This window comes from Enhydra lutris, unplaced genomic scaffold, assembly GCF_002288905.1.
Source record: "Enhydra lutris kenyoni isolate GAN:26980312 unplaced genomic scaffold, ASM228890v2 scaffoldscaffold32, whole genome shotgun sequence".
Lineage (NCBI taxonomy): Eukaryota > Metazoa > Chordata > Mammalia > Carnivora > Mustelidae > Enhydra > Enhydra lutris.
In genome coordinates, this window is record NW_019154116.1 from 13,511,256 (window position 1) to 13,533,422 (window position 22,167).

At 40.1% G+C, this 22,167-nt stretch overlaps 1 protein-coding gene across 1 annotated transcript in view; it reads right to left on the bottom strand.

Annotated features, from left to right (window-relative positions):
• Positions 1-4,102: 4,102 nt before the first annotated feature.
• The window catches only part of LOC111153430 (reticulophagy regulator 1), a 127,087-nt gene continuing 109,022 nt past the window's right edge, over positions 4,103-22,167 (bottom strand). The window contains exons 4-9 of the mRNA XM_022512442.1: positions 14,266-14,392; positions 11,518-11,602; positions 9,386-9,523; positions 8,513-8,577; positions 8,136-8,262; positions 4,103-4,663 (exon numbers count right to left, since the gene is read on the bottom strand). Coding sequence (XP_022368150.1) covers positions 4,170-4,663; positions 8,136-8,262; positions 8,513-8,577; positions 9,386-9,523; positions 11,518-11,602; positions 14,266-14,392 — 1,036 coding nt within the window. The 3' untranslated portion in view covers positions 4,103-4,169. The remainder of the gene's footprint in view (positions 4,664-8,135; positions 8,263-8,512; positions 8,578-9,385; positions 9,524-11,517; positions 11,603-14,265; positions 14,393-22,167) is intronic.

The following is a 22,167-nucleotide window of genomic DNA, read 5'->3' on the forward strand; positions in this document are numbered from 1 at the left end:
ATTCTCTGAAAAAAGAAAAAAAAATAAATCCAGTCTTTAACATTTAGTAAAATTCTGAACTATTTAAAATTATGATCATTCTTAATGTATTTTAAAACAAAAAAAAAATATTAGATAATGTGACATACTGGAAAGAGAATAGGGATAAGCTGGCTTTCCCCCTTACTTGCTATGTGACTGTGGATAATTTATTTAACCCTGTCCTTCTGAAAAACAGTCTTACTACTACTTAATTATAGGGTCAGGAGAACTACACATGATTCTAACTGTAACTGTTTTTGATGTATTAGACTAATGGTTGGCAAACTTTTCCTATAAAGAGCAAGATATTAAATATTTTAGGCCTTAAAGGCCTATGGTCTCCGCAACCTTTCAACTTTTTGACATAAAAACAGCCATAGACAGTACATAAATGAGTGTGTCTGTGTTCTAACAAAACTTTATGGGTGAATTTTGAATTTCATACATTTTACACATGTCGTGAACTATTCTTCTGATTTTTTTTCAACTAGTTAAAAATTTTTAAAAATCGTTTAGCTGCTATTCCATACAAAAAGAGTGGCAGGCCAGATTTGGCCCATAGGCCATAGTTTGCCAACTGCAGTCTTAGATGTTTAATTACACACTACGAGGTGCAGGTGCTATAACAACGTCACAGGTGAAGGACACAGGTCCAGATTTTATGTGACTGACTTGCCGTCTTCCAGCCAGTGTTAGATCCATTAAAAATGGCTAGTGTGGAACCTCACACATGGTCCAGAGTCAACTAAAAAAATAGGCATTTTTGCAACACTTTTCATCTTTTTATTCCATATCATTATTGGGTTATGAAACCAATATAGTGCTAGTTCCACTGAAATAACTTTAGAGTTTTCTTATAAGCAGGTACTTTTTGACTGACTTTGTTTTAATGTTTGAAAAGATATCTTAGTTGAAACACAGATAGGGGGGAAAGATCACTATCTTCGTTATTTATAGCCTTTTTTCTCCTCAAAGTGCTTCAGACACTTTTTTCCATTCACTCTAAAATCCTCCCTGTGTGGGAGAATAATTAGCTTCCTAATTTTATGTTTGGGGAAACTGAAGTGATAGGCTTATGGATGATATGTGACTTTAACATTGTATCTTAGGGGACCATAATACTAACACCAGAACTAGAACTCATATTTATGACATCCCATCCTAACTTAAATGCTGCAGTGGAAATGGAGGAATACACAAAAATACAGTTCTGAGACTTTCTAACTTCATCATGATACAAATGACCTGGGACAACGGTCGTTTAAGAAGGGTTTTCAGAATAATTTCCTATCTTGTAACTAACATAGCTGGAGCAGTGCAAAGAACTGTATCAACCTAAATTATAAACAGAAAATGAAAATGCTTATTTTCTTCTTAAATATAAGAATTCGCTTACATTTGCTTCTTGCCTAAAATCAGCAGTATACTGGATTTTACTATTTTTTAGAGGAAAAAAGTTGCACTTATTTCAAATATAAAAGATGCCTAAATATGCTGAGGATGTTTGCCAATTGCAAAGCCTTATAAATATTTGTTTTCCTAATATTCTACTGAATGGGGGGTGGTTTTTAAAAAATCACTTTTGAAGATTTTTAGGGTAAGAAAAAAGCAATGACGATTCAGATGAGAACATAAACACCATTTTAAGCCTGGATTGACATTCCAAAGCAAGCTTGAACTTCTTGAGCTCTGTTTTATTGTTCCAGGTCAAAATGCATGTTCAGTATATGCTGTTCCCATTATCTTGTTTTGCTCAGCATTTTCTATAGGAAGAGAGCAAAATATTTTCTACACCTCCTTTACAATTAAAAAAAAATCCATGTTTCACACTTTAATAAATGCATAAATTCTCATGGTAAGGGATGAAGAGTCCCTCCTCTGTACTGGATAAGTCATTGGGGTTTATCGTTATTATATCTTAAAACCAGAAATAGAATTAAATACAGTACATCCACCAACATACACACACACACACACACACACACACACACACACACACACCATCCTCAGCATCCCTGTTTGTCTGACTTGAGTACTGTTATTGCATAATGTAATTTGTAATGACATACGTTCTTGAATAAATATTTAAGTACATGTATGGTTATAATGCTACTATCCATAGAGAGCTGGTATGTCTTCTCCACAGTGCAGTAACACATTTTCTACCCTAACAACCTTGCCATCCCCAAACCACTTTTAATTTATAGTTTATATTACGTGATACTAGTTTTATTGTTCATATCACCAGTCCTTTTATCTTTTTGTAAGCTTGTCCAGTGAATTTTAACACATTCTTTAGTTACTTGGATCAACTTCTTGTTTTCCCCTCAATGAAAAAATTGAAATGACCTGTAAACTTTTTTACTTTATGGCCAAGAACATTTTTTAAATGCAGAAACATAAACACATAAAAAAAAAAAGAATCCTGGCAACAACTATTTTATAAATATGTGACTGTATTTTTCTTTATGTCCAGAAACTTGTATTGAATAGGATTCGGGTATATTCCTCCCTAACCCACACAGTTCATAGATCTAACACCAGGTTTTTGTACCAAAATGGGCAAGATAATGAAGGCACAGGCTCACTTTGTATCAATAAAGGACATCAAACACAGTCATGAGGCACTAATGACATAGAAGCATAGTCAGTCACAAAAAGCAAGTGTTCAAAGTCCTCAATAACTTTTCTCCCTTTAACATTTGGCAAAATTCAGTCTAGATATTTTAATACCTCAGAAAGAAAAAATAAATAAGAGATGCTACATTAAAACATCAGATTACCTATAGTCTTTAGAAATACAAGAAAAGGAATAAAATGAAGGGAAGGGACCACAGATTTCCTATATTCTTGGATTATCCTTCCTTTCTGAGGGTCTCAGATGTCTGCACGCATCTGTAGAAATGCCAGCTGTACCTGAAGATTGAAGGGATTGTTGGTAGTTGGCTGACATGGTCCCTCAACACTATTAAGTTTCTATCACAAAAACACAATTAGCTTGATTTCTTCTAAATCCTTTGTTAAAAGCCTAAGTCAAATTTGGTTATTTGAAAGTGATCTAAAAAATTTAAAATTAAGGAAAAATACATCCTAAATTACCAGTAGAAACAGATTACATATTTCGACTTCAATAGCAAATAAATACACCTTAAAGCCAAGCAAATTTCTCTCCTGTAGGAGACTCTATATAGACTATGAAAAGTTACTGTTTCTCTACTGCTGACGACAACATCACTCCTAGAACATACCAGGAACGAGTTTCACAACTCGAAGAGACTTTTTTATGACATAATATGAAAGACGAGGGTTTAACTTAGGTCTGAGCAAGCAGAAGAGATCCACACTTTGCAACATCTCTATTACAAATATATGACAATTGAATAACAAAACACAGCCCAGCCTCTGTTTACATCAAAACCACTGTCTATATGATATAGAATTACTTGCCTTCTATGGGTCGATACCACCCATTGCCAAGACCAGAGCTGGCAGTCCATGGAGCGTGCCATTTCCTACAGGTAAGCCTAAGTCTATAACTGCAGAAATAACATGGAAATGTATCAGCTTATCCAAAGTAGTTAAATATATTTTTAAAATTTTTCCTAGGAAGTTAATTTTGATAATATTTCCCAAGTCCTTCAACTAAAGATATTTTGATAATTTGTGTTTTTTTACATCAGAATCACCAACATTTTTTTAACTGTTTCCAAGTATCAGTAACAAAGGAGTTGATACTGCTTATATTCACAACTAATTGTTAATATTTCAGTGAGTTACAATGAACTGTTTTGGCATGCTTGAAAAATTAATTGTAAAGAAAAAATAAGAATACTTATAGGAGGATCGCAATAATTTGGTGTTTTTGCATTAAAAACCTCTAATATTCATCTCTGACAACACAGTATGTATATTTATGCATATAAAGTTCATTTCCATGCTTATTACATAAAAATAACTATAGGAAATATCAGTCTCAGCTGATAGATATCCAATTAATTCACTGCAGAAGGGAAAATAAGAAAAAAATCTGAAGTTATCAGTAAAGCGCACAGTTCAAAAATTTTTTTTCCTTTTTTTTTTCTTTTTTTGCTTGTTTGAAATTTTTTGGTAGTTTTATCTGTGCTGTGTTGAACAGGTTGATTCCCAGACTAATGGCCTCCAAGTAGATTTGAAAGGAAGCCGGAAGACTTCTTATTTTGCTGTGATTCTGCTTCTTGGTCTTGTGAAAGTCCCAATTCACTCTCAATTTGATCAAGCTCTGACTGGTCAAGTAGTTCAAAGTCATCACCTTCTTCAGTGTCTGTGTCGTCGCCCAGGCTGGGGGCAGCCTGAGAAAGTGCTTGCTGTGCGCCCTCTAACTGCTCTTTGATGGCTGCTGTCACCGCGGCCGTAATGGCGTCCCCAGCCAGGTTGCGCATCAAGTGAAAGGTTTGGTCACTGCTCAAAGGAAGGGTGAGACCAGCTGCTGACTGCCTCTCTCTGCTCGCTCTGAGACCGCTGTCCACCTGCTCCTTTTTTCTCCTTTGCTCAGTGGGCAAGCCAAGGCTGAACTCGTCTTCATCATTTGTTCCCATGCCGTTTTCTACAGATGGAAAATCGGAAAGGTCTCGAGAGAAAACTTCTTCGCTCGGTCGGTCAAGATCTGTGGAATGTGTAACACAAGTGCATGCTTGAGCACCACGATGAATTTGAAACAAAAGAACTATCTAAACGATAACCTGATTTTATTTTATTTTTATTTTTTAAAAGATTTTATTTATTTATTTGACACAGCACAAGCACGGGGAGCACCAGAGAGAGAGGGAGAAGCAGGCTCCCCACTGAGCAGGGATCCTAGTGCGGGGATCACTTTACCGACTGAGTCACCCGCACGCCCCAACGATAATCTGATTTTAATCCAAACCCTCCAAGCAAACTTGACATTCATCTAGCCTCCTGGTTCAGCTTAAATCAACTTAACCACATGCCAGATCCTTTTCAAATCTGGGACACTATCACTCTACAAATACACAAATACCGCATGTACCCGCTACTTTAGTTTTCCTCTTAAGCACCAAAGACTTTCTGTAATGACTTAATATTCAACCTAACGTTAGCTTGAGGCTTGACTAAACTTTTTTTAAGTTTTTATTTAAATCCTAGCGAATTAACATACAGTGTATTAATTTCAGGTATATAATATAGTGAAAACAGTTTCATACAACACCGGTGCTCATCACAAGTGCTCTCCCTTTTTTTTTTTTTTTAAGATTTTATTTATTTATTTGACACAGAGAGAGAGATCACAAGTAGGCAGAGAGGCAGGCAGAGAGAGAGGGGGAAGCAGGCTCCCCACCGAGCAGAGAGTCCGATGTGGGGCTCGATCCCAGGACCCTGAGATCATGACCCGAGCCAAAGGCAGAGGTTTTAACCTACTGAGCCACCCAGGCTCCCCTCAAGGTCTCTCCTTAATCCCTATCACCTATTCTGACCCCAACCACCTCCCCTCCGATAACCATGGGTCTGTCCGCTATTTTAAAGAGTCTGTTTCTTGGTTTGCCTCTCTTTTCCCTTTGCTTGTCTTGTTTCTTAAATTCCATATAGGAATGAAATCATATGGTATTTTTCTTTCTCTGACTTATTTTGCTTAGCCTAATACTCTCTAGTTCCCTCCACATCACTGCAAATGATAAGATTTCATTCTTTTTATGGCTGACTAATATTCCATTGTAGAAGTGTACTGAAGTTTAAATGTTCAATATAAACAAAAGTTTCCTCCTCCCCAGGGAGGGTATTAACTTTGAGCCAATGTGGGTATGCATGATCACAGAGTTAAAAAAAATATTTCAGTTGGAGGTTTTCATGGATTGTGGTAAAACAAATGGTGAGTATTATCCTGCCTCAGCATTATTTATCCATGGAGATCTGTATGTCAGCATCGGTAACCTATGTTTGTTTAAAGCAGTGCACTAAAATAAAATATTGCTCCTTCTCCCCCATATTCAGCTTAAGAGCTTATGGAAACATTTGGCTTTCCATAAATATCGCTGAAAATGGCCATGTCCTGTTTACCAAATTTGTGTCCAGAATACATACAGGAACACTTTTATTTATTTATTTATTGTTTAAGATTTTATTTATTTATTTGACAGAAATCACAAGTAGGCAGAGAGGCAGGCGGGGGGCGTGGGGGGAAGCAGGCTCCCCACTGAGCAGAGAGCCCGATGCGAGGCTGAATCCCAGGACCCTGGAATCATGACCTGAGCTAAAGGCAGAGGCTTAACCCACTAAGCCATCCAGGCACCCCAGTACAGGAACACTTTTAGATTTGGGACATTTGAAAACAATGTCAGGTTAGCAGGCAGACAGTGATTTTATTGCTTCTCACTTTCCATAGAAAATTTTTCAGTGTAATAGTTAACTCTTTACAACAGTGACTTGAAGTCTTCAATTTAATTAAAGCCTTCTACGTGGATTGGATTATTGCCTCCTCTTTTATTGTGTGATGCTTAAGAACAAAGGGTTTGCTATCCTTATCTTGATGTTGGGCTTGAACAGCTTGAGTGTTTTTTTGAAGTTAGGCTCCAAGCCCAATGTGGGGCTTGAACTCACAACTCCATGATCAAGAGTCACATGCTCCACCAACAGAGCCACCACGTTGCCCCGTGAATGTTCTAATATGCTTTAAAGGTGAGGAAATTGAGGTCCACAGAAATCGTGTCACCTGTTCAAGGTCACACAGTTATCTAATGATGAAAGCAAGACTACACTTGAGTGTCCCACTATCCAAGCCTGTCTTTTTTCTTAACTTTTCTTTTCTTTTTTAAAGATTTATTTATTTATTTATTTGACAGAGAGATAGAAGGAGAGATCACAAGTAGGCAGAGAGGCAGGCAGAGAGAGGGGGGGAAGCAGGCTCTCCGCTGAGCAGAGAACCCGATGTGGGGCTCGATCCCAGGACCCTGAGATCTTGACCTGAGCTAAAGGCAGAGGCTTAACCCACTGAGCCACCAAGGCGCCCCCAAGCCTGTCTTTTTTCAAACATTGCATAGCCTCTCTCCTTCCTCTAGGAAATGAAAGTGTGTTCTTGCTTATAAAAACATAAAAACAATTCATAATCTTCCATTATAATCTCGTATTTTCAGTATATGGCTAAAATGACTTGAAATAATCCAATGAGACTAGCAAACGTTAAGTTACTGCGCAAGACAATCTATTTTAAATTATATGTATCCTAATTATGAAAAAAAAGGAAGTTTTTTTTTTTTTAAACTAACTTTGAAGAAAAACATGAGTGGAGTCAGCTTTAGACTTGGGGAGCTGGTCCTCCGCACTTCAGTCGTTTTTCATAAGGACTAGCTGTGGGCGTGTGGAATGAGCATCTCTCTACTGCTCCTTCCTTTGTTGCCAGAAGCAACGGATATTTGCCAGCAGACATTTCAGAAACTGTTTTCACTGTCAAGTGTTTGTTATTAAAACAAAGGCAGGGGCACCTGGGTGGCTCAGTGGGTTAAACCTCTGCCTTCGGCTCAAGTCATGATCTCAGGGTCCTGGGATCGAGCCCCACATCGGGCTCTCTGCTCGGTGGGGAGCCTGCTTCCCCCTCTCTCTCTGCCTGCCTCTCTGCCTACTTGTGATCTCTCTCTCTGTGTCAAATAAATAAATAAAATCTTTAAAAAAAAAAAAACAAAAAAACAAAGGCAGATTAGTATCTTGACGGGCTTAGATCTTTTTCTCATTCTTTTAAAAAAGTAATAGCTTTTGAGATAGGATTCATATACCATAAAATTTGCCCTTTTAAAGTGTACGATTCAGTGGTTTTTAGGATACTCACAAAGCTTTACAACCACCACCAATACCTAATTTCATCATTCCAAAAAACTCATACTAATGACCACTCACCACCATTCCTTTTCCCCCAGCCCCTAGCAGCCACTAATTTACTTTCGGTCCAAATGGATTTGCCTCTTCTGGGCGTTTCATATAAATGGCCTGATACAATGTGTGGACTTGTGTCTTTGGCTTCTTTCACTCAGCATAGTGTTGTCAAGGTTCATCCGAGTCATGGCACGTATCTTTTCCATGTACTCAGAATACATATATCAAAAGAAGAGTACGTAGAAGTGTGAGCATACCGTCGGAAGTGTCTGTCTGTGGAGTGTATCCTTCTGACAGGTTGAAGGTCCCATTGTCAGTCCAGGAGACCTCGGATACGTCTGTGTCAGACACAGACAACTCTTTGGCCGCAACCGTAAGGCTGATCTGTGTTAACATAACATAACACAGTGACACATTTGAAACTTCTGACAGAAATCTTTTTGAACACTCCATTCGAACCCCCAAAATATCAGGATAATAAAAACCAGATGAGTAATTCTCCTTTTGAAATTGTTCAGTCATCTTAAGAGAAATAAGAGGAGCCCACTAGGCAAATCATTCAGCCGCTGGGCATGTAAGTAAATTTACAGTCAAACCACATGGGAACAAATGGAAAAACCAAACAAAAAAATACCTTAGGACAAAGAGCTGAAAGGTCTAATTCACTGTCATCTTTGTGACTTTTTTCTTTATCTGCTTCTGTTGAGAGAAAATTTAGAGGCCTTCAGTGTCCTGGCCAGCTTAGACATAGTGTATTTTATCCATTCCACAGTGCTATCCTGACCCCACAATCCTCAGTCTCTAGTGCTTCCATTTAATTCAAAGTGTGCACACAACAAGCTTCACATATCTGCAAGTGTTTGATTTTCAAGGGAAATGGTCCAGATCAGTGATTCCCATAGGGATGACCCAGCAGCAGCAGTGCCAGTGATGGGAACTTTTTAGAAATGCAGATTCTCAGGCCTTACCCTATATCAGCTGAGTCAGAAACTCTGCAGTGGGGCCCAGGACTCTGTGCATTAATAATCCCTCCAGGAGACTCTGATGCTCACTATAGTTTGAGAACCCATAAGGTCATAGGCCAAGTTAAATAGTGAAAAGTGATCACTTTGGTTTTTCCTGTTTTCTTATCCTCCCCTTGGTTCTCTCAATCAGCTCTTATGTGGCTCCCACACTCTTAGCCATAGCATGGTTTTTTTATTTGCAATTGTCCACCCCAAAATAAAATAACTGAAACAAAGGAAATCCTAAATAGCAAATATAGAATTATTAAATCCTTTTCCCCTTCCCCTGACAATTTGGATTAAAAAGTCAATTTCTTATATGTTTGAGAAAAGCACAGATGCCTAATAGGCAAAGGCTACATTACTTTGAGGGCATTAGCTTCTGTAATAATATATAATAAAAGGCTAAAAGCACTTTGAGACATATTCAAAGTGATTTTGTAATAAACAGCCAGCTGATGTCTCATTCCACACGTGGAATCTAAAATTCAAACTTTACTTACCAGATCTCTTACGTTTCTTCTGATTAATATATTCTCCAATTCCAAAATCTAGCTTCAGCAGACCTGACTTGATTTTGCTGTATATTTTTTGTCCAATATCATTACACTTAAACAGGGGACACAAAAATGCACACAGCACTGAAACATAAGAAGGAAGAGCGTGTCGGTAAGATGACGGTCCTTTCAAAAGGCTACCTCTGAGTATCGCACAAAAATAGTTCATTCAGTAAGACAAATATAAGTGTTTTTCTTAGAGAATGCCTCTGTGAAATACATTCATAATTTCTATTCTTCCTCCTGTAATGAAAACATCTTCCCCTACAAACACACGCACGCACACGTGTGCACATATGTGCGGGCGCCAAGCTTATAGTCACTGTTTTTAGAGACTTGCTATTAAATCAACTTTCTCCCTTTCGTTCTTTCACCCTCAATGCTGAAAAAGATTACGTGCTTTCTTGACAACAGTCCTGGGTTAAAAGCTGCCTTTCTACTAATTTGTTGAATAAGCCATTTCGCTATAGGAAAGTTATTACGTATTATCCTCTCATCAGTAATACTGGGATGACAATATTATCTCTTGGGGTTTTGTGAAGAATAAATGGGGTGAGTGCCATCTGAATAATGCCTGGCCTATATCCTCAGAGCGTCCCCCGGCTCTCTTCTCCTTTGCTTCCTAAACAAGGCAGATCAAGGGCTGATACTCTCCGCGAGTTCCCGAGTTCTGTCTGGGAGAATGGGTTTGCGCTTTGATCATCGGCTCTGAGTGTAACACATTTGGAATACAGAAAAGAAACAAAGACTGACCTACTGAGTATATTGTATTCCCTAGTATTTACTTCTTTGTTGTGATTAGATGTACCCATTTACCTTTTAAATAGGAGTTGCAAGCTCAAATACGATTAGAAGCCAAGGAAGTATATGTACACTGTAAAAGCTGGTCTAAGAGAAATGGGGAAATATAAGGTCAGTTCAGTGGAGAGTGCCCGTCCCATCTCAAGGTGGCAGCACCAGACCATATTTTTCAGGAGAAGCTGGCAATGTATACTTTCTTTTTTTTTTTTTAAACACAGATTTTGGGGTTATAGTTAACATACAATAAACTGCACATATTTAAAGTATACAATTTGTTAGGTTCTGACATACGCGTACAACTACGAGACTATTACCACGATGAAGATAGGGAACATATCCATCCCCCCCCTAGATCTTCCCCATCTTCCTATTCATCCTTCTCTCTTCTCTTTCCCTGCCCCACCCACCTCATCCCTAGGAAACCATTTGTGTGCTTTGCTATGAGCTAAAGATGAATTTGAATGACGTATATATGGAATCATACAGTATATGTTCTTTTTTTTATCTGGCTTTTCCCACTCAATCTACTTATTTGGAGATTTATCCAGACTGTTGCATACATCAGTTTTTTCGTGCTGAGAAGTCACTGCATGGATATACCACAGTGTGTTGACCGGTACATCTATGGACGGACAGATGGACTGTGTTTTGTTTTTGGTTGCTACAAATAAACTGCTGTGGAGATTTGCATACAAGTCTTTGTGTAGATACATACTTTCATTTCCCTTGGGTAAATATCTAGCTGTGAAATAGCTGGCTCATGTATAGTTTTTAAGAAACTGCCAAATAGTTTATCCAAAGTGTTTTTACCATTCTACCTACCCACCAACAGTGTGTGAGAATTTCCGGTTGCTCTGTATGCTTGCTGATACTTGCTAGGGTATTTTTAATTTTAGCCATTCCGGTGGGGATGTAATGCTATCACATTGTGGTTTTAATTATGTTTTGAGCCACAGAACATACACAGGGGCAAAATGATTAGTGTGTTTGTGGGGGGCAGGAAATATAGCTTACTTATAGTTTTAATGACATAATTTAAAATCAAATCGTATCACTTCTAACCAACCCTGCCTTTTGGCAGCCATTCCTCCAACTTCAAAATATAAACATGTCTCTAGGAAAAGAAGAAACTTTGTACAGCAGGAAATTAAAGGATAATCAGTGTGCTTTATAGTTAAGGACTCATCCCTCCTCTTCCAAACTATGGAAGGGCTTGTTGATCATTAAATGATACCATATGCATCACATAAATTTGCCAAATGTTCTACCATACTCACGCAGTAGATAGCTGAGTATAACTCCAGGAATATAACTTCCCAAGACTGTAAAAAATGTGCACACACTGCAGACCAGGAGGCAAAACTAGAAATAATAGAAACAACATGTGACAGTTATACATAACTCCAAGAAATTTTCAGGCACGGGATACAGAGACAAGTATCTGTCTGTATGTGGTCTATCACATTATGGCAAATGTTTTTCAAACACTGTTCTTTTGTACTTGGGTCTGCCTGATGACTGCTATGTTCAGCCAGGCTTAGTCCACTTTAACACTTCATAATAATCATTTTGAGGTTCTAGAAGCTAATTTCTAGCACAGAGAACATCTCCCATAAATCATGCCTAGAGCTATATTCCTGCCAGATGCAAGAGAACTGAAGACTAATATGGCCCCAGAAACTTCTTTTACTGAGGATCCGTCACTGAAAAGAATGTAGCCTGGTTCATAAACCTGCAAGTTCAAACTACTTCTATAAACCCATCAAAATTCATAAACACAGCAAAGCAGAAATTAGAGGCTTTAAATAAACAGAACGGCAATTTGCACAGCTGATAAGCCGCTAGGATGACTCCATTGGCCATTATCATCCTCCTTTCTAACCATAGTGACCCTCACATTGACCCCACTTCTAGGTCACTTAGGAACCAATTGGGAATGAAATGAAATTTCTACAGTGAAATGTGTTTATTTTCCTTCTGTCAGTTATGCCCCCAAAAATCTTGGTTGTTTTAAGAAATTTAAACATAATGACAAAACACTCCCATAAAACCTTCACTTGTTTTCCACACCCTAGTCTTTAAGACAAACTATCTTTCTTCTTTTGATTTATCTTTAAATTATGGTATCGGCAAGCAAACAAAATTCATTAAGGGAATTTCAAAAAGACATATGAGGATAAGAACCCATAACTCTGATCAGTAACTGATTAACACTGTCAGATTAACCTTGATATTCCATTCTTTGGCACAGGGTTAATAAGTTAACTAGTCAAAAGGAGAACAGATGAACTTACGGAACAAAATTAAGAGCTGTTTCTGAAACAGCAGAGGCTCTTGAAGAATATGCAGTTTGAATAGCAAAATGGAAAAGGAAAGACCATAAGTGTTGAAAGATTAAGTGTGGGAAAGCATTACCATGCCCAGAACTCAGTTTCACAAAGATTTCGTTTATCCACTAAATTTGTAACAAAGAAGTTTAAAGTTCAGAATCTTCTAAAAATGTACTTAATCATTTCACTAAAATAGGCATCAAAAATGCAACTCTCCTTCCCCACCATATGGATAGCCATGCTAAGAACTACCTTAGGGGATTAAAAAAAAATCCACATATATAAAAGGTCGCCACTTTAATATGCTCAAAATGTGTCCGAGCACAGTTCTGTCATTCAGTACTACTGGAGGTAAGAGATTGCCTGTACGTGGTACAACCAGAGCGATTTTCAGTGTCGCCCTTCCTAGGCTCTTCCAAGTACAGGTGGAGGTTCAAGGAACTTGAGCACAACACTGGAAGGGGAAGGGTCTGGTGGCGGCTCTGCCTTTACCCCCATGTTCTCGCAATCACAGCCGAGGCCGCCTCTACCCATCCAAGTACTCCACGGGGTGCACCGTGCAATCCCTTCCAAACCACTCGCGATCCTTCTCCTCAGGGGTTTTCATCTTAACTGGAAAAATGCTCATTCCATTTTTATAAAGACAATGAGTGTCTTTGCCAAAGGTTTTCTTTACTAGATAAATCATGTAAGAATCTCTACTTTTTAGACTGACTCTCTTATCTCTGAAAACACCCTAGAAGGGCTGGATGTTCATCTCCCTTTGACTTCAGAACCAGCCTAAATAATAGAAACTGAAATTCTTTTTTTTTTTTATTGAGTTGTAATTGACATACAATGTTCTGAGTTTTCAGTGTCCAACACAGCGATTCAACATTTACATACATCATGGATAACGACGAGTCTAGTACTATCTGTCACCTACGTACTTAATATGGCATTACTAACCACATTCCCTATGCTGCACTTTACATCCCTATGACTTATTTGTTTAAACTGAAGTAGAGTTGACATGTAACACAGTATTAATTTCTGGTACACAACATGGTGGTGACTTTTATAACTGGAAGTCTGTACCTCTGAACACCTTTCACCTGTTCTGCCCATTGCCCTGCCCCTCTTCTCTCTGGGCACCACCAGTTTGTTCTCTGCATTTATGCGTCTGTTTTTAAACTGAGATTCTTCATAAGGTCATTTTTTCTCCTTGGTCTGGTTGATATCAAGACCAGTCACCGTTTTTGTAATGAGTTAGAGAAGTATGTATCAAATAGAAAACCAATCTGATCTTGAAATGCAAGTTTGAGGATTTTCTAGTGCTAACCAGACACTCACATTTTTTTTTAATTTTTTTTTTAAATTTATTTGATAGGCAGAGATCACAAGCAGGCAGAGAGGCAGTGTGGGGAAGCAGGCTCCCTGCTGAGCAGAGAGCCTGATGCGGGGCTCGATACCAGGACCCTGAGACCATGATCTGAGCCGGAGGCAGAGGCTTAACTCACTGAGCCACCCAGGCGCCCCGACACTCACATTTCTGAACCTCGCTAATATCAGCTTTTATGGCATGTGCTCCTTGTATGTTATATCCAGGGTTGGAGAACCCTTAGAGGCTGATAAAACAGGTTTTAATTCATCCATTTCCAATTTACTGCACATCATAAAACACATACAGTAATTCTCCTATGCTGGAAAACTTGCCTTGCCAGGGCTCTGCTGTTTAAAAAGAGACATTTCTTGAAGAAATATGCTGAAATTCATCCATGATTCTGCAATACAGTGGCTGAACCTGGGTCTTTCATCTGGTTTGGAATTGATAACTTCCCAGCTAAAGAGAGAAAAAGAAAACAAAAAATTTTAGCTGTACTTTTGATGATTCATTCAACGTTCATTTCTTCAGCAAGTGTTTACTGAGCACCTGCTCTTGGCCACACTCTCTGGAAAAGCCCTGTGGATTCAGAGGTGACCCAGGAAACAAACTGAGGGTTGCTGGGGAGTGGGAAGGGAGGTATGGGGTGGCTGGGTGAGGGATATTGGGGAGGGTATGTGCTATGGTGAGTGCTGTGAAGTGTGTAAGACTGATGAGTCACAGACCTGTACCCCTGAAGCAAATAATACATTATATGCTAATAAAAAGAAAAAAAAAGAGGGAGGGGGGAGAATTCAGAGGTGAATAAGCCAGACACCTTCCTAATGAAGTTCACGGGCCAAGAGAAGAGAGAGAAGCTAAACAGCTCGCCGCAAATTACAATGAAGGAAGAGTTGAGCGTGACATATAGGGAGGAGGTTTTGAGACATCTCTGAAGAAGTTACTTTTATGCCAAAATCTGGATGAGCGGAGTCTATCCCAAGGGCTTGGAAGAGTCCCAAGTAGAGCAGTGTACAACATATGCAGAGGGCCTGGAGCCAGAAGGAGCTGCCAGCACTATTCTCCAGAGCCCCACATGTGGCTCCAGCAGAGACAATGTCAGGCAGACGAGCGATGCTACATGAAGCTCAGAAGGTGGGACAGGACCTAATCACACCGGGCCAGGAGGGACTTGTTAGAAATGTTTGAAACCTTAAGGATAGGGAGACCACAGTGCTTTTTGAGAAACCTTGGCACTGACCTTCTAATCGTCGTCATCATCATCAATGACAATGCCCTCTTAATATATTTTATGGCCCATCAACTCAATAGGAAACTGTTAAACTCAATGGGGTCTCAAAATACCTTGTATTTTTCTACTGTACCTTCTCCCAACCATCGTCATGGAACGTGTTGAGTGTGATGCCTGCGTCATGCATGTGTGCTGTGTCCCTGCCCTCGTTTGCCCCCAGGAACCTCCATAAGCTAAAACCAGTAAGCCTCTCTCCAGGAAGAAGACATGCAAACACAGGGCATTCCCCTAAAATCACAGCGATCCTGAATTCAAATCCCACTCCTGCAGTACCAATTCACTACAAAAATGTATCAGTTCAAACAAGATCTGCCAAGGGCCCTTAAATTCATTCATTTAATAGATAATTGTTGTTTCCTACCATGTGGAAGGCACTGCCATAGAACTAAAGACATGGCAATAAATGAATGTTTCCAGTGGAAGACAAAGATCATCAGTGAACTATCATCCAAGCTACAGTTGCAAGGGAATCAGAGTAAGATGATCTCTGGATTCAAATCCAGTCCTGCTAAAACAAATCAAAGCTTCTTTGGCCCTTAGATGCTCAACTCCCCAGAGACTGTGTGTATGTGGATTCTATTTTTTTTTAAGGATTTAAATATAACAAAATTATATTAAAAAAGGAAATTTAATTATCTACAAATTTTCATTGATCTGAGAGACCGTGTGGGGGCAGTGGGGAAGGGCAAAGGGAAAGGGAGAGAGAGAATCCCAAGCAGACTCCATGCTGAGCATGGAGCCCGCCGTGGGACTTGACACGGGGCTCGATCCCATGACCCTGAGATCACAACCTGAGCCGAAACCAAGTCGGTTGCTTAACCGACTCCGCCGCCCAGGAGCCGCTATTTCTTTTTAATATACCTTGAACACTAAGATAATTTGTAGATTAGATAATTCAATTTCCTTTTTTAAAATATAATTTTAAGTTGTATTTAAATGAATGCAATAGCATTAAAAAAAGAAAAAAAAATTTCATTTTCCTTTGTCTTTATTCTGTCAGAGTCAAGTAAGGCTCTGCCAGAGAGTCTCTGAGCTACCAGTTCTCCAGGCTGATCCTGTTCTGGGAGGTAGACACTTGCCGAAAGATCTCCCATCCTTAAGAAATGAACTTTGGGGTTGTTTAGCTGTTGGGGAGTGGTTTATGTATCCATTAACTCTACCCCTCTCTTGAGTCACTGAGCCAGCCTGTTTTCATTGGTGACCAAATTTAGCATTAGCTTTGCATACTTTATGAACGATTCCAGACCTATTAAAGGAAACACTAAGCTCATGGATAGGAAGCCACTCTCTGTAACAAAATCTTGCCAATAGGTCCGCTTAATGGGAAAAGATTTTGTACAGGAGGGCAAAAACTGCAAGTGACAAAGGAAATAATAACATTATTAAACTGTGGCCTCCTTTTTAAAGATTTTATTTACCTAAGAGAGAGAGGGAGGGACGCCTGGGTGGCTCAGTTGGTTAAGCGGCTGCCTTCGGCTCAGGTCATGAGCCCAGCGTCCTGGGATCGAGTCCCGTATCGGGCTCCTTGCTCAGCAGGGAACCTGCTTCTCCCTCTGCCTGCCTCTCGGCCTACTTGTGATCTCTCTCTCTCTCTCTGACAAATAAATAAATAAAATCTTAAAAAAAAATTAAAAAAAAAAAAGAGAGAGAGGGAGAGAGAACTCAAGTGGGGGGGCAGAGGAGAGGGATAAGCAGGCTCCCCACTGAGCAGGGAGCCCCACATGGGGCTCGATCCCAGGACCCTAGGACCATGACCTGAGCCAAAGGCAGACACTTAACTGACTGAGCCACCCAGGCGCCCTGTGGCCTCCTTACTGAGAACCACTTATTGCAAACTGGCTAGGACAGGCCAGGCCACTGTTCCATTTACTGGCACCACACAGTTGACAGTAATACAGATTTTAATTTCTGCTTTCTGTGCATATTGAGTCGTATTTAAGATTTGGTTGGACAGTCTGGCAAACACAGTTCTGGCAAAAGTCAATGAAAAACTTATTATGGAGTTGTCGATCATTCTTTTCACAATTTAAGTGGAATAAATGAACGTTTCATATTTTGAAACAAACTTAAGAATATTTTCATCAGGATAATGAACAGATAAAGTGAACTGTGTTCAGGCAATGAAGGATGAAATAACGGTGGAAATGAATGAACTCCGTGTTTGTATGTGAATCTCAGAATCATAATATTGAGGGAGAATAAAGGTCACAGACTACATATACTATGATTTCCTTTTTATAAAGCTCAGAGTCATGCTAAGCCAACAGATTATTTAAGCAAGGAAATGATTTAAAACAACAACAATAACAACCCAGGATTCAGGCAAAGGGTTACCCTAAGGCAGGGATGGCGTGGGGGTATGTAGGGAACGAGACCATGAGGCATGCCATAGTGAGGCTTCTCGAGTATTGGTCATGTTATATTTCTTAACTTAGATGATGGATACATGCAAATTGATTTATTACTGTTCTTAAAGATACACACACACACACACACGGCCTTTATTTAAAAATTTGCTGAGGGGCACCTGAGTGGCTCAGCATCTGCCTTTGGCTCAGGTCATGATCCTGGGGCCCTGGGATCGAGACCCGCATGAGGCTCCCTGCTCAGCGGTGAGCCTGTTTCTCCCTCTTTGTCTGCCCCTCCCCCTGCTCATTCTCTCTCCTGCTGTCTCTCTCGAATAAATCTTTTTAAAAAATTAAAAAATAAAAATTTCTTTATACTTAAATGTATAATCATGCTTTTTATTTAATAACATTCTCACATGAGTATATCTCAGTTCACATTCTATACACACATGTTACTTAAGTTTTTGCCTCAGTTTACTTGTGAAGCAAACAATATTTCTGCTAGCTAAAGCTATGAAACATAGTTTCTGAGTAAGCCATACTTTATAGATGCTGAAACCTTGTTATTTTTTTTTTAAAGATTTTATTTATTTATTTGACAGACAGAGATCACAAGTAGGTAGAGAGACAGGCAGAGAGAGAGGAGGAAGCAGGCTCCCCGCTGAGCAGAGAGCCCAATGCGGGGCTTGATCCCAGGACCCTGGGATCATGACCTGAGCCGAAGGCAGAGGCTTTAACTCACTGAGCCACCCAGGTGCCCCTGAAACCTTGTTCTAATACCACCTTTAGGATCCCTAAATCTCAGATGTGACACATTTGTATACATATTTACTATTCTAGTGAGTAAAGACCCTAAAATCAGAAAGGAGCCTAGTCTAATACTAAATTATCTAAAATTACCTAAGTTATCTCTATAGAGATAATGTCATGGTGAAGTCTTCACGATTTAAGGTGCTTAATACATATCACAATGATTTAACTAAAAATTTTGTTTTACATTTAAGGATCTTACCTATTTCATAGTGGGATTCAAAGTGGATAAGAAGAAACCTCAGCACCCATCCATTCTTATTCATTTATTCAATAAAAATTTATCCAGCTCCCCCTTTGTGTCTCACATTATACTCAGTGTGTTTCCTGTTGTGATTTCCAACCAGTACAAACTGAAAACCTATAGCATTGTCCCTCTCCTGCCTACAGATACCACTTCTTGCTGGGAAGAAGAAACAAAAGAACATTCAACAGGAAATATTTCCATAGCCTACAAGGACACTCTTATTTATATTAAATTCCTCCCCTTTGGAAAAGGTTGTCATATGATAGTACCTTAGGGCAAAAAATTCCGTGGTTACTTATATTAACACAATAACCCCAGGTAAGTCTAACTGATATTTGAATTATTGTTACAATCACAAACAGAAATGAGGACTCTATCGTATAAAACGTGAAAATACTATCTAACCAGATGGGGGTTTTGGAAAGAATAGTAGATGTTTAAAAACATAGTAAATGTTTGAGAAAAAATGTTTAGATTGTGCTGAATAAAATTTAAAGGAACTATATACAGCTAAAAAAAAAAAAATTCTAAATTCTAAACAAGAGATCCCACTCTAACTTTAAATGAAACACGGATCTGGGGCCCTGGGTGAAAAAGTCAGTTAAGCATCGGACTCTTGGGTTTCAGCTCAGGTCGTGATCTCAGGGTCATGAGTTCAAGCCCCGTGACAAACCCTGTGCTTAGATGAGTCAGCTTGAGGCTCGCTCTCTCTCTCTTTCTGCCCCGCCATCATCTGTCACACGTGTGTGCACACATGGTCTCTCTCAAAGAAATAAATACATCTTTAAAAAAATACATGAAACATGGATCTAGAAAAGTCACTCTATGGGAGTTTCATAATAGTTTTAAACCGTTGAGCAAATAATTCTGAGCCCCACTGGAATATACATTTCTATAGTCTTCCATTGTATACCGTCTGCCATTAATGTATATCATGTCACCACATTTCTATTCAGGGAAAAAGGGTACATAACATATAACTGAATAATATCTAATATAGTTGAATAATTCAGAATGAAATAGGGCATTTGAAGAACTTTTCAGGCTTATTTTGTGGATGAGGAAAGTGAAACCCAAGTTTTCTGAACTAGTTCAGGGCAGAGCCAAGACCCGAGGCCAAGACTCCTGGTTTCCAGTCACTCTCTTTGTTTTAAGACAAAGAATGGATTCTTCAAAGAATGGATAAATTCAATGACCTCCTTTTGAAAGTCTACATATAATTTAGGACAAGGAAGAACACTCCATGTTCCTTCTCATTGCTTTCCAGAGTCCGGAGGGTTGAGCTGTGACTGACCAATACCAACATGGCAGTGAGGACCCATCCTTTCCAGGAACGGAAGAGCTTCGTGGGCAGAATCCAAACACTCAGCAGAAACTAAGATTCTCGCTTGGTGGTGGGGAGATATTTTAATACAGGTGATGTGCGCGCACACACACACACAAGCACAGAGTTGCTCCATCATGAAACTCTAGGTTTTCCTGGAGAGCCTCGTCCGGGGAACACATAACCAGAGAAAGGATCTCCTGTGAGTATCAGATGATGCTGGGGAGACAGATCTTTTACACAGTGTGTGGCGGTCTTCCCACCATCCTTGGCGCTGATCAGCATGCAATGTAACGAGAAAAGAAGGCTTAAAAACAGTTTGAAGTTTTACTGAGTTCTTTTTTTTTTTTTAACCTTTTTTTAAAAGATTTTATTTATTCATTTGACAGAGACACACAGCGAGAGAAGGAACACAAGCAGGGGGAGTGGGAGAGGGAGAAGCAGGCTTCCCGCTGAGCAGGGAGCCCGATGTGGGGCTCGATCTCAGGACCCTGGATCATGACCGGAGCCAAAGGCAGACGCTTAACGACTGAGCCACCCAGGCGCCCCCCCGAGTTCTTAACCAGAGTCTGAGTCTTCTGTGATTGAGGCTCATCTGAGGGAGAAAATTACCAATGGCTTCAGTATAATACTCCAGGGTTCATTTCTTTTCTCTTTAGTTTCAGAGAGAACATGCATTTCCCGGTAAGGGTCTTTGTTCCCTGCCCCTCACCCCCTCCCTGGTTCCAGCTTTCTCTGTCACTCCTGCCCTCGTTAAGGAATGAGCCTCCGCACACTCCAGCCACAAGATAAGGACCACTTAAGAGTCCCTCCCTCATTTCAGTTATCCCCAGCTTCCCACTTGAACTTCCAGTTCAAGTTCACAACTCCCTGCCCCCTTGGGGCTTTCAAACAGGCTTTTTGCCCAAGGATCTGCAGACACACAGTGCTTTCCAAAAAAGCTCCCGAAACGAAGGCCTTGGAAGATTTCATTTTGTCACCATCTTCTTCTGAACAAAAACTAAGGGACAGATTTTCAGCAAAGGACACTATTTATGGTCAAGGTAAGCAATTATTTCCAAAGAACTTTGAGCCCTATGAGGCGCTTTTTCAGCAGCTGTGGGATTTATGCTGTTACCTGCCTGTGACAGTCCAAGGAGAGTAAAAACAAGGAGGATGGCTCCTTAGACAAGCGTCCCCACTTCATCACAGAAGGAGCTGACGCTTCCTAGTGGAACAGGAAACCAACATCTCTTCTTTCTCCCTCCATGTCCCTAGTAGAATACATTCAAACCTCCACATTAGGGGTCTGGCCAAATGAATCCCTTTAGACACTTCCCAAATTGAGTGTGTGTGAACCCCCCAGGGCACTATTTAAACAGTGGCCTCCTGGACCACAATCCAGAGATTCTGATGGAGCAGGCCTGGGGGAAAGCTCAGAAATCTGCATCTTTAATGACCATCCCACGTGCTTCTGAGGCAAGTATTTCTTACCGAAAGAGCCACAACAAGAAATGCCCCATGAGGAAGTTACATAGAATTCCTGGTTCAAAAACAGAGACAAGAGGAGACTTGGCTTTAGGCAAGATGATATATGGGGGATCCAATCTGTCCTCCCATCTGAAACAACAGTGGAAGAAGGAAGGAATGGAAGGAAGGAAGGAAGGAAGACAAGATATAGGAAACAACAATTTTCAGGATCCTGGGCCCAAAGAAAGGACGTCGATCTCTGCAAGGGGTGAGTCCTGTGATTGTCCTTGAGTTTCCAGGCCACAGAGTAGGGAAGGGCAACTCGGTGCATCCCAGGGATGGCTGGAGCTGAGGAGACAGAACTCAGGGTCCAAACTGAAGACCAAAGAGGTTGGAGATGGCAGAAGAGAGTGCGGGGCAGTCAGGCCTGCAGAGAGACCCCCTGCCACGTGCTGGGATCTGGGTCTTAAGCTGAGGGCCACGGTCAAGGTGCATGAGGGACCTGGAGGCCAAGAACAAGCCAGCAGAAGGGGTGACGGGGAGCGGAGTCCTGTGCTCACACAGGGCTGGGAATGATGTCCAGTCTCACTGACCAGAATGGAAAGCCTCAGAATTCACAGACATTGGATAGAATTCTCAGAAGGGTTTTGCCTTGGTAGCGGAATAATTAGTTCTCAACTAAATGCTGCTCTGATCATGAAAGCCTTATAAGCAAGCTCCAAAAGGATTAAACTGATTTAAAGCAATCTCACTGTGTCATTGAAG